This window comes from Salmo trutta, chromosome 17 (assembly GCF_901001165.1).
Source record: "Salmo trutta chromosome 17, fSalTru1.1, whole genome shotgun sequence".
Taxonomy (NCBI): Eukaryota; Metazoa; Chordata; class Actinopteri; order Salmoniformes; family Salmonidae; genus Salmo; species Salmo trutta.
The window spans coordinates 12,608,338-12,620,831 of NC_042973.1; the positions used below are offsets into that span (position 1 = coordinate 12,608,338).

At 46.1% G+C, this 12,494-nt stretch overlaps 1 protein-coding gene across 5 annotated transcripts in view; it reads left to right on the forward strand.

Annotated features, from left to right (window-relative positions):
• LOC115151605 (rab GTPase-activating protein 1-like) overlaps positions 1 to 12,494 on the forward strand; it is a 146,543-nt gene that overhangs the window by 103,329 nt on the left and 30,720 nt on the right. For 3 of the 5 annotated variants that reach the window (XM_029695676.1, XM_029695675.1, XM_029695677.1), the window contains one exon: positions 3,670 to 3,798. In XM_029695676.1, the coding sequence (XP_029551536.1) occupies positions 3,670 to 3,798 (129 nt within the window). Of the gene's footprint in view, positions 1 to 1,901; positions 2,661 to 3,669; positions 3,799 to 8,496; positions 10,398 to 12,494 lie in introns of those variants that run through there. The other 2 variants (XM_029695678.1, XM_029695679.1) reach the window with 2 other exon arrangements.

Here is a 12,494-nt window from a genome sequence, read left to right on the forward strand (position 1 = left end):
ATCCCTCTGTCTCTCTCCCCCCCCTCTATCCCTCTGTCTCTCCCCCTCCCTCTATCCCTCTGTCTCTCTCCCCCTCCCTTCTATCCCTCTGTCTCTCTCCCCCTCCCCTCTATCCCTCTGTCTCTCTCCTCTCCCCTCTATCCTCTGTCTCTCTCCCCCTCCCCTCTATCCCTCTGTCTCTCTCCCCCCCTCTATCCCTCTGTCTCTCTCCCCCTCCCCTCTATCCCTCTGTCTCTCTCCCCCTCCCTCTATCCCTCTGTCTCTCTCCCCCTCCCTTCTATCCCTCTGTCTCTCTCCCCCTCCCCTCTATCCCTCTGTCTCTCTCCCTCTCCCCTCTATCCCTCTGTCTCTCTCCCCCTCCCCTCTATCCCTCTGTCTCTATCTCTGTCTCTCCCCTTCCTCCCTCTATCTCTCTCCCCTTCCCTCTCCCCGTCCCTCTATCCCTCTGTCTCTCTCCCCTCCCTTCTATCCCTCTGTCTCTCTCCCCCTCCCCTCTATCCCTCTATCTCTCTGTCTCTCCCCTTCCCCCCTCTGTCTCTCTCCCCCTCCCCTCTATCCCTCTGTCTCTCTCCCTCTGTGCACTTACCCGCCCCTGCCAGTCTACCATAGTCCTTTAGGAGTGCACGGCAGCAGCACTAACATCTTTTAGCTGTTAGTAGTTAGCCATTAGCTGAGGTGTAGAAAAGGAGGAAGGGGTCTTACATTTTTTTCAGGGATGTCTACCGCGAGTGCATCAACCCTCAGACCTCTCTATCATACCCTTCCCCTCTCCTTCTTCTCTTGTCTTTTAGCACCTCTCTGCCTCAGCCTCTCAGTCACATGCTCTCTCGCTCACTCTCTCTCCCTCCGCCCAGCCCCAACCCAGACCTCTGCATCAGAGCAGCTGTGTTAGCCAGTAGCATCGCAGACCCTTTAGCTGGGCGGGTCTTGAAGGCGAGAGGGGAGAGGGAGGAAAAGGAAGGTGGGAGAACCGGTGTGGTTTCTATCCACATGCCTCCACTAGCTGTTGCCAGACCAAACCCAAACCTGTGGCTCCCCCGTTTGGCCGAGGCTTTGGACCAGCATAATCTGACACAGCAAAGGATCCTCCTGCAAAGGACCTGGAAGGAAACCTTTACCTTGACTGGAAGGATTTCTACTCTGGATGTGTTTCCTTATGAAGGTCTGCTGGAGGTATTAGATTCAGGAGTCCTTTTTAAAGCCTTTGTGGATGTTTCTCCCTAATTGAACTACGCTTCTGAGGGCCTTGGCTATTTCAATGCTCCTTTATGGGAGTAAAGGATTTCCTGACAGAAACCGAGACACACACACTCAAGCTTGTGTGTCCTGCTAAGGCTTCCTGTCAGAGCCTTCCCTACTCTGCCTCTCCCTGATCTCTACCACCACTACATCTGTTTCCTCTCTTGGACTCTGAGTCACCATCGTCCATAAAGTCCGTTCAGCTGTTAACAACACAACGCCAAGACGTCACTGTTTGGGATGGAAACAGCTTCAGCCTAAGGCGGCGTGGCTAATAGACAGAATCACTTCAGTCTCTTCCTCCCCTCAGCTTCCGATGTGTGTTACATCAGAAAGGACCGCTTCGGACGTGAAGGGACTACATCATTTGGAAGGGAGGGATGTTTGTGGACAGATTTTCTGAAGCAAACTCAGTCTGCCCTGACCTATATGTCTATAGCGTTACCTCTAGGCTGGAGATAGAGGATTATTGAAGTCTGTGTTTTGTCCTTCGTGTTAAGCCTTGGTCTCGGTTGTGAAAAGAGAGATGCTTGCTCTTTGAAGAAGGGAGGGGGATAAAAAGGTGAAGACTCATTACCTGTCATCTGTTTAAACCGTCTGGCCTCGTGCCTGTCTGTTGCTAGGCAACAGCATGCCCCCCCCCCCGTTTTGGGATATTTTGTTGTTGTTGAGAAAAGCAGATGAGTATCCTTGCACTGTATTTCCTGCCTCACCGTATCTACATTATGCCGACTGCGCTGGTCAGTTGTGATGAAGGGACTATAGTGTTGTCAGGTCGAGGGGCTATATCGGCTCTCTGACAACGGAGCTTACTGAATGAACCCAACCAACTCACTGATTCTCTGGTCCTCAACCCCACTGGATCCTCTCTACCTGTGGATCTATTCGTGGTGTATTTCTGCTGAGTTTGTATTATTGGGGGACGACAGGCTTGGCCAGTCTATCGAGAGAAGCTCTGATCCAATACCTCACTGTGTTGTGTGTGTCACTACCCGATGCGGAACTATCGACCTATTCTTTCCCCTAAAAGGTCACTGCTGCCATTCGTTAAGACCTAGCTTGAATTGCCAAACAGCCTAAGAAGAAAATCTCTGCTGGACCCTGACCTGAAGTCTTGGTCGGATTGACCGATATTGACGCGGACTTAGCTTGGACATAGCTGGGACTGCACGCTGGAGTTGCCCTGCACCCTGGCCCCAGAGCTGGAGCCTCTCGCCTCTCCGTCCTTCTCTCCCTCCACCCAACCATCACCCCCGATCACTGCAATGCCCACCCAGCTACCAGCGGCACTGCGGATGGGCAGCTGGGGGGCAGAGGAAGGGGGTTCAGCGGAGGAGAAAGCTGGGGAGACAGACTCTGTCTGTAAGGTGATGGGGCTCCTGGGGATGGGCCATCGCCTCTTCGTCCCCAAACTACTTGCGGTGAGAGATGGACTGGGGTTGGGGCAGGGACTGAGATAGGGACTGGGGCTGGGACAGGATATGCGTTAGGCCAGGGATGGGCAATCTTACCCTGCGAGGGCCACTGTTGTCCAACAACATACTTTTGTAATGTAGCTATATTGTTGAATTGTTCAATAGCTTGGGCTGTTAATGTAGTGTTTTGTGTGAATCAGCATTATGAAGATGCATCATTATGCCATTGTGTGGTGCTGTTACGTTCAGCCCTATTAACAAGGTCCTCAAACCGTTTTAACCACCCGTCTCTCTTGAAGTGACACTACCAGATATCTACGATCAAAATAGTATTACTCATGGTTAATGTAAAGGGAATTCCAGGTGAACCAAAAGGTGAGCAGACGTCAAATCAATCGGAAAATAAATCTGCTTTATTGCAAGTTGCAACATGGAGACAATGTCAGAACAGAAGCAGAGAAACTGTTTAACGGGCCTCTTGGAGAAGGCCCTCTGTTAATCACACAGCACTGACAGTACTGTAAACACCAACACGAGGCTTGTAGGAAGTCACAACGTTGGCTGCTACAGAATCAAGGTGGCACAGATACATTATCAGTGTGCCCTCGACTCTGGTGGTCAAACTGTAACCATAACATTCAACACTGGTAGACATTAGATGCTGGCAGTTAAACAGGTCAAACGTAAAGCATCACTGCTTAGTCTCCAACAATCTGTTCACTAAACTAAAAGTACTTTTATTAAATATGTTAATTAAACAAACATGGTTAACTCCTGTTTCCATTCCCTCAAGGGAAAGCATCTGTCTGATCATGTTTATTACATATAAATCCATATCAGGAGCTGCTAAATAAAATACTGGAAAATAAGTAATCAAATAATTTCCCATTACAGTTGAGTACTATTATCTTTCCAACTTTACTCTACAAAGTTGGAAGTTATAGTGTCATGTTTTCAGACTTCTGTCTCTGTCGTATTCTAGTCTATTGGCTGAGCTTGTCTTCTTTCTCCTCAGACGTCCAAGGAGGACCTGCTTCAGACTGACTTTGAGGGGGCTCTGAAGTTCTTCCGGGTCCAGCTGCCCAAACGCTACAGGGCTGCAGAGAACGCCCGCAGGCTCATGGAACAGGCCTGTAACATCAAGGTAAGAACCATTATTCTCTGTTTTCTGTTCCCCCTGTTTTACACACTGCACTGACCACTGGTCCAAAAGGGAGCTTATGCCTCCGACTGGGCGAAGTCCAGTTTTATTTTCAGAGATGTGAAAGTGTCAGTCTAGTTGAATTACCTACATGACTTCTAAGCCAGGTTTGCCATAGTCTATCTAACAGGTTATGAGGATATTTAACCTTACCACTCCAGTGTCCCTGCACATTGTAAATATGGTATTGGCACTGACCCTGTATTTAGCTTACTTACTTTCCCGCGTTCGTCTTATCAGTAGTATTATAAAACTTTTTAAAAAGTCAAGTATTTGTCATGTGTTTTTGTTCTACTTTACTTTATTTTATAGTACTACTGATATTGTTGGGAAAGAGCAAGCAGGAAAGTCATTTCACTGTACTAGTGCACGTGACAACTTGATATTTCCTTGTTAACATACAGTTGAAGTCGGAAGTTTACATTCACCTTAGCCAAATACATTTAAACTCAGTTTTTCACAATTCCTGACATTTTAATCCTAGTAACAATTCCCTGTCTTAGGTCAGTTAGGATCACCACTTTGTTTTAAGAATGTGAAATGTCCGAATGATAGTAGAGAGAATGATTTATTTCAGCTTTTTCCAACAATTGTTTACAGACAGATTATTTCATTTATCATTCACTGTATCATATTCCCTGTGGGTCAGAAGTTTATATACGCTCAATTGGTATTTGGTAGCATTGCCTTTAACTTGTTTAACTTGGGTCAAACGTTGTGGGTAGCCTTCCACAAGCTTCCCACAATAAGTTGGGTGAATTTTGGCCCATTCCTCCTGACAGAGCTGGTGTAACTGAGTCAGGTTTGTAGGCCTCCTTGCTCGTACACGCTTTTTCAGTTCTGCCCACAAATTTTCTATGGGAATGAGGTCAGGGCTTTGTGATGGCCACTCCAATACCTTGACGTTGTTGTCCTTAAGTCATTTTGCCATAACTTTGGAAGTATGCTTGGGGTCATTGTCCATTTGGAAGACCCATTTGCGACCAAGCTTTAACTTCCTGACTGATGTCTTGAGATGTTGCTTCAATATATCCACATAATTTCCCTTCCTCATGATGCCATTTATTTTTTGAGGTGCACCAGTCCCTCTTGCAGCAAAGCACTCCCACAACATGATGCTGCCACCCCCGTGCTTAACGGTTGGGATGGGGTTCTTCGGCTTGCAAGCCTCCCCCTTTTTCCTCCAAACATAACGATGGTCATTATGGCCAAACAGTTCTATTTTTGTTTCATCAGACCAGAGGACATTTCTCCAAAAAGTACGATCTTTGTCCCCATGTGCAGTTGCAAACCGTAGTCTGGCTTTTTTTATGGCGGTTTTGGAGCAGTGGCTTCTTCCTTGCTGAGCGGCCTTTCAGGTTATATCGATATAGGACTCGTTTTACTATGGATATAGATACTTCTGTACCCGTTTCCTCCAGCATCTTCACAAGGTCCTTTGCTGTTGTTCTGGGATTGATTTGCACTTTTCGCACCAAAGTACGTTCATCTCTAGAAGACAGAATGCGTCTCCTTCCTGAGCAGTATGACGGCTGCGTGTTTATGGTGTTTATACTTGCGTAGTATTGTTTGTACAGATGAACGTGGTACCTTTGGTCATTTGGAAATTGCTCCCAAGGATGAACCACACTTGTGGAGGTTTACAAAAAGGTCTTGGCTGATTTCTTTTGATTTTCCCATGATGTCAAGCAAAGAGGCACTGAGTTTGAAGGTAGGCCTTGAAATACATCCACAGATAGACCTCCAATTGACTCAAATTATGTCAATTAGCCTATCAGAAGCTTCTAAAGCCATGACATCATTTTCCAAGCTGTTTAAAGGCACAGTCAATTTAGTGTATTTAAACGTCTGACCCACTGGAATTGTGATACAGTGAAATAATCTGTCTGTTAACAATTGTTGGAAAAATTATTTGTGTCATGCGCAATTTAATGTCCTAACCGACTTGCCAAAACTATAGTTTGTTGACAAGAAATTTGTGGAGGGGTTGAAAGACTTGTTTTAATAACTCTAACCTAAGGGTATGTAAACTTCCCACTTCAACTGTATTTCCTGTGGAATGGCACACCACATCCGCAGCCTGTCAGTGTGTGGTTATAGATGTTCACTGTTCCTCCTACCTCCTCCCACATGGAGAATATAATGAGCTGAGGTATTTGGGGAATGTGCTGAGGTCAGAAGAAGTGGCCTAAGGCTGCCTGCGCACACACACACACACACACACACACACTGATGGCAGCGGAGCAGCTCCCGTCTCTGTGTGTGTGTGCTCATATGTTGTGTGCTCGTATGTTGTGTGCTCGTATGTTGTGTGCTCGTATGTTGTGTGTGTGTGTGTGTGCTCGTGTGTGTGTGTGTGCTCGTGTGTGTGTGCTCGTGTGTGTGTGTGTGTGTGCTCGTATGTTGTGTGTGTGTGTGTGTGCTCGTGTGTGTGTGTGTGCTCGTGTGTGTGTGCTCGTGTGTGTGTGTGTGTGTGTGTGTGCTCGTGTGTGTGTGTGCTCGTGTGCTCGTGTGTGTGTGCTCGTGTGTGTGTGTGTGCTTGTATGTTTGTGTGTGTGTGCGCTCGTTTGTATGTGTGTGTGTGTGCTCGTGTGTGTGTGCTCGTGTGTGTGTGCGTGTGCTCGTATGTTTGTGTGTGTGCGCTCGTTTGTGTTTGTGTGCTCGTGTGTGTTTGTGTGCTCGTGTGTGTGTGTGTGCTCGTGTGTGTGTATGTGTGCGCTCGTTTGTGTGCGCTCGTGTGTGTGTGCGCTCGTGTGTGTGTGTGCGTGTGTGTGTGCTCTTGTGTGTGTGCTCGTGTGCTCGTGTGTGTGTGTGTGTGTGCTCGTATGTTTGTGTGTGTGTGTGTGTGCTCGTTTGTGTGTGTGGGTGTGTGCTCGTATGTTTGTGTGTGTGTTTAGCTTGCTTTGTAACTGTGTCTCGGTGGCAAAGCAGTGAGCCCTTCTAGTTTTACAGGAAGGAGGAAGAGCGTGATGGAAGAGAAAATTCTCTCCTTCCGCACCCATCCCTGCTCTCTGGATGCATCTCTCTCTCCCTCCACCTCTCCCCTGTGTATGTCTAATGACAGGATATCCTGAGTGTAGACACTCTGCATACGTTATTATGTAATTATTGCCTCGTACAAGCTTGTCTTTAAAAGCTTCTGGAAGAAAATGATCTGCTAAATGTTTGAGTAATATTACTTCACCTTGTTACGTACTGACATGATGTAAAACAATTGTGCCGTGCATGCGAACACACACACTTGCAGTACTGTGGTGTTATATGCCAGTGTGCGATCTTCTGAGTCATTTTGCTCTGAGAAATGTATTTGCTGTTTACACCGAAGTTTACACATTGTCAGATAGAGGATGGACTGAGAGAGGCAGGCTTTAGGACCACGAGAGAGAGGAGAGAGCATGCTAGAGCAGGTAGGCAGGGCTTGCATTGACTTCAGTGGACAAGGTGAGCTGAACAGGTGCATTCATGGACTGCCTGCCACACAGTGAGTCAGCAGCAATATGACAAGGAAATGGAGGAAAACTTCTGTCTTTTTCTACTAGCAGCTGTACATTCTGGATCTACTCCAGTGTCGAGAGAGAGACACTTTATCTGGGAGAGAGAGAGAGACACTTTATCTGGGGGGAGAGAGAGAGACCGTGAGCATAGCCTTGCTATTGAGAAAGGCCGCCGTAGGCAGACCTGGCTCTCATGATAAGACAGGCTATGTGCACACTGCCCACAAAATGAGGTGGAAACTGAGCTGCACTTCCTAACCTCCTGCCAAATGTATGACCATATTAGAGACAAATATTTCCCTCAGATTACACAGACCGACAAAGAATTAGAAAACTAACCCAATTTTGATAAACTCACATATCTACTGGGTGAAGTAACACAGTGTGCCATCACAGCAGCAAGATATGTGACCTGTTGCCACAAGAAAAGGTCAACCAGTGAAGAACAATCACCATTGTAAATACAACCCATATTTGTTTATTTTCCCTTTTGTAATTAACTATTTGCACATAATGACTTTTGAAATGTCTTTATTCTTTTGGAACTTCTGTGAGTAATGTTTACTGTACATTTTTATTGTTCACTTTTGTTTATTATCTAGTTCACTTGCTTTGACAATGTTGACATATGTTTCCCATGCCAATAAAGCCCTTAAATTGAGAGAGAGAGAGAATGACCTTTGGGTGGAGACAAACTCTGCAGAGTGACTGAAGAGACAGATGGAACCAGCCTGTACTCTGAGCCTGCATGGCTGTTTGTTTAGCTTTACCCACTCGGAGGAAATCAAATCGACTGGCGGCTAAAATAAGGTCTTGACGGTGATTGTGGTGGCCAGCGAGTCTCTTGGGAGCTTAACGTGTAATAGCAACCTTCTGAATATCTGTCTGACTGGCCTAGGAACTGCTGTGTTGTACGAGGGACTTTCATGCTCTGGGGCATCCAAGCAACTGCCTTGACTCTGACCTAGTGTAGGGAGAAATTGTTAAACTGTTATCAACCACTCTCTCCCTTCCTCACTCACTCAAGGGAGGACCATACAAGAAGCAGCGTCAGCACGTCGACCCCCATTGACCTCCCAGAAGACACACAAACACACCAGAATGGCACAACCGTGTGTGTGTCACAGGACCCCACCACTCATGAATTGCCTGATTGGGCAACAGCAGCAGCAGCTCTCTCATCTTGGGATTTCAATTCTCTCTTCAATGTCCTCTGAAGTGACATTGTGCCTGAGGTGTTTTGACAGAGAAGAGCCTAGTCTCCAGAATTAGCCACTCTATTTTTGCATCTTGTCCTTTTTAAACCCTTTTTCACATCTTTTTGTGGAAAATGTGTGTGCATGCGTGTTCTCTTCTCTCAGGAGACAAATCTCACGGAGTGAGTCCGAGAGATACTCTCATCACAGAACTTGGTGTTGTTAGAAGGAATGAAGCACAGTGTCTACTGGCGACTACAACCATCATACCCTGTCAATGGAACTATACTTCCCCATGGACAAGTGCAGAGTTGAATCAGTTGTTTATATACCTCATATGTTCATGAGTGCCAAGGAAGGAAATATAAGCCAGCCTGCTCAATTTATATTGTCCTTACATTTCTTTATTGATGTCTGAAGCGGATCAACTTGACTCCTAAGCAGCTTAGTGGAGTACAAGAATTCACTGGCACCTGCTAGTTGGGGAGCGATGCTAAGCTTTCAACGACTATCAACCCCCGGATTATGGGGAAATGATTTACATTTCACAGCCCTTAAACACCCTAAGAACAATGTTGAGGAAACTTTGAGACATTTCCAGGACAAAAATAAGATTTATCGACGCCTTGGAACATTTAGGATTTAAATCCATTTAAAACCAACTCGGCATGTCCACCGAAGGGGCATGATTTGATTGATTAATATGATTTCTTCAGCCTGCCTTTGACAGCCCTCTGGGAGACGTTTCATGCTCAGCAGTTTCACCATTTAGAAGAAGTGGAGACGGAGAGAGCAAGAGAGAGGAAGAGAGAGAGAGAGGGAGTGGTTGCTGTTTCTTAGACGCTGCTCCCTTGAGAGAATGAAGAAGGAATAAAGGATGGGAATGTTGTATACAGTGCCTTTCCCCACCAGGGACATCTCCTAAGAGAACTGGGCAGAGTCTCAGCAGGAACTACTGAAGCTAACGCTAAAGCTTACCACGGTGGGGTCCTGATAAGTCAGGCTGCAGGCAGCGCTACAGACAGCTGTGTGGTTTAGTTTTTTTGTGGCACCTTGAATTGAAACATCAGACTCGCTGTGCCTGCAGTCGTTTTTTTATTTTTATTCACATTGTTTCGTTTTGAAACTTTTTTGGGGAGGACACGCAGTGTGTGACGTATGCAGACTGCGGAGGCACTTAACACATCGAGTCATTGTGGTTTGTCTGACAGCTCCAACACTTCCTCACACACACTGAAACACGCAGTTGAAGTGTGTGCATATGTGTTGGTGTGTGTAGCCATCTCCGAGTGCGTCTAAACCAAACTTCATCTTACTTAGACCGAAGGGAGTGGAAAATAATACTGGAAGTGCAACCCGAGAGGAGCTGGAAATACGCCACGGATTGGAGGACAAACAAATGGAGGAAAGGAAGAAAGGAGGAGGAATACCAGCCTAGTGGTTCTGAGGAAGAGGGGGAACGAAAGTCACACTATCCTCCTCACAACACGCTTGAGAACACCAAGCATCAGAGGGAGAGAGAAATACAACAGGTGTGTTGTTCTGCAGGGCTCCTCCCTCCCTCGCTCCGTCACACCCTCCCTTAGGGGCGTGGCTTGTACCTTGAGGGACAGTGAAAGAGGCCAGTCACTCCTCAGACTCTCTGATAGACCTGTTGACTTCTCTCTTCCACTCCTCTCTTCCACCCATTTACTCTTTCCACTTCACCCACCTGTGGAATTGACTTCCCTGTGCCAAGATGATGGAAGAGATCTCTATCACGGTGGCGTACGACGCCCACGTCATCAATCAGATCTGTGAGGAGGATATCCTGGCTAGCCTGGTGGCCCTCTCCAAGCCTCCCAAACCTGTGGTAGGTCTGTCCCTCCTCAGTCCTGGCTACTTTGGCAACTCAACTCTGTTCATGCACTCTTTTACTGCCTGAGAACAGCTAAAGGAAACACTGCTTTCTTTTTTTCAGTAGCGAGAACTATCTTTCCTGCTGTCTTGTAGGAGACGGTGTTGATTGTAGCGTGTGCGTTGACACACTGAAATACATTTGTATTCACATTGTAGTTATAGTTCAGTGGTTGTCAGTGTGTTCTCATGGAAATCTCTTCCCCCTCTCCAGTCAGCTTAACCTCAGGATACTAACATCTGTCAGTTTGTTTCATTTAAAGATGGATTACTCTTCACCCAGCATGTATGCCTGTGTGAGTGTGTGCGCATGCATGCTTGTGTGTATGTTTGAGATTGGTCATCGAAGTCAAAATACGACCCAGTTTTTCCTGAAATGGCTGTTTTGAATCCTTAGGTAAGTGCAGTCATTTCAATATTCAAATGCTTTCAGCCAGGTAAGGCAGGCACCATTATGCCACAGAGCTAGCCAATATTCCCCCTGTGCACACAGTCTGTCAGGTCTAGTAGAGAACACTGTGCTTGTCTCAGATTCACAACATGCATTTCATATCAGCTGGGCTCAGTTCTATGGCTACTTCTCACATTAGGTCATCATCACGCATTGAAATTCAAATCAAGAACCATTTTCAACACTCTGAATTGAATTGCAATGGATTTATTGATTTGCAATTGATCCCAACATTGACATACATGCTTTTTGTTTTGTCTATATGAGCGAAAATGTGTTCCTTCTTACACGTGGGCACTGTGCATACATACGCACGTGCCTTAACTGTGTATTCTGTGAGGGTCTAGCATTGAACAGGAATGTATAACATTGTACTGTAATCTCTAACTGTTGTGTGTCTGTGGGTTATAGCCGGCTGTCGCGCTAGTAAGGAGTGACTGTACATTGGTTATCACTGGAGAGCTGAGCCTCATGAACACTGGCATATTCTAACAGTGGCTCAAGGTTAGCTTATACTTAGGCTGTATCCCAAATGGAACCCTATTCCTTATATTATGTAATACTTTTGTCCAGTAGTACATTACTTCGGTCATAGGGTGCCATTTAGAACTCAGACAGTCTGTTTTGGTTCTCATTGCTCTACATAGCCCCCAGCTGTCACTGCCTCCAATATACACTGTACAGTTGAAGTCGGAAGTTTACATACACCTTAGCCAAATACATTTAAACTCAGTTTTTCACAATTCCTGACATTTAATCCTAGTAAAAATTCCCTGTCTTAGGTCAGTTAGGATCACCACTTTATTTTAAGAATGTGAAATGTCAGAATAATAGTCGAGAGTGATTCATTTCAGCTTTTATTTCTTTCATCACATTCCCAGTGGGTCAGAAGTTTACATACACTCAATTAGTGTTTGGTAGAATTGCCTTTAAATTATTTAACTTGGGTCAAACGTTTTGGGTAGCCTTCCACAAGCTTCCCACAATAAGTTGGGTGAATTTTGGCCCATTCCTCCTGACAGAGCTGGTGTAACTGAGTCAGGTTTGTAGGCCTCCTTGCTCGTACATGCTTGGGGCCATTGTCCATTTGGAAGACCCGTTTGTGACCAAGCTTTAACTTCCTGACTGATGTCTTGAGATGTTGCTTCAATATATCCACATAATTTCCCTTCCTCATGATGCCATCTATTTTGTGAAGCGCACCAGTCCCTCCTGCAGCAAAGCACCCTCACAACATGATGCTGCCACCCCTGTGCTTCACGGTTGGGATGGTGTTTTTCGGCTTGCAAGCCTCCCCCTTTTTCCTCCAAACATAACGATGGTCATTTTGGCCAAACAGTTATATTTTTGTTTCATTAGACCAGCGGGCATTTCTCCAAAAAGTACAATCTTTGACGCCATGTGCAGTTGCAAACCGTAGTCTGGCTTTTTTATTGCGGTTTTGGAGCAGTGGCTTCTTCCTTGCTGAGCGGCCTTTCATCTTCACAAGGTCCTTGCTGTTGTTCTGGGATTGATTTGCACTTTTCACACCAAAGTACGTTCATCTCTAGGATACAGATCGCGTCTCCTTCCTGAGCGGTATGACGGCTGCGTGGTCCCATA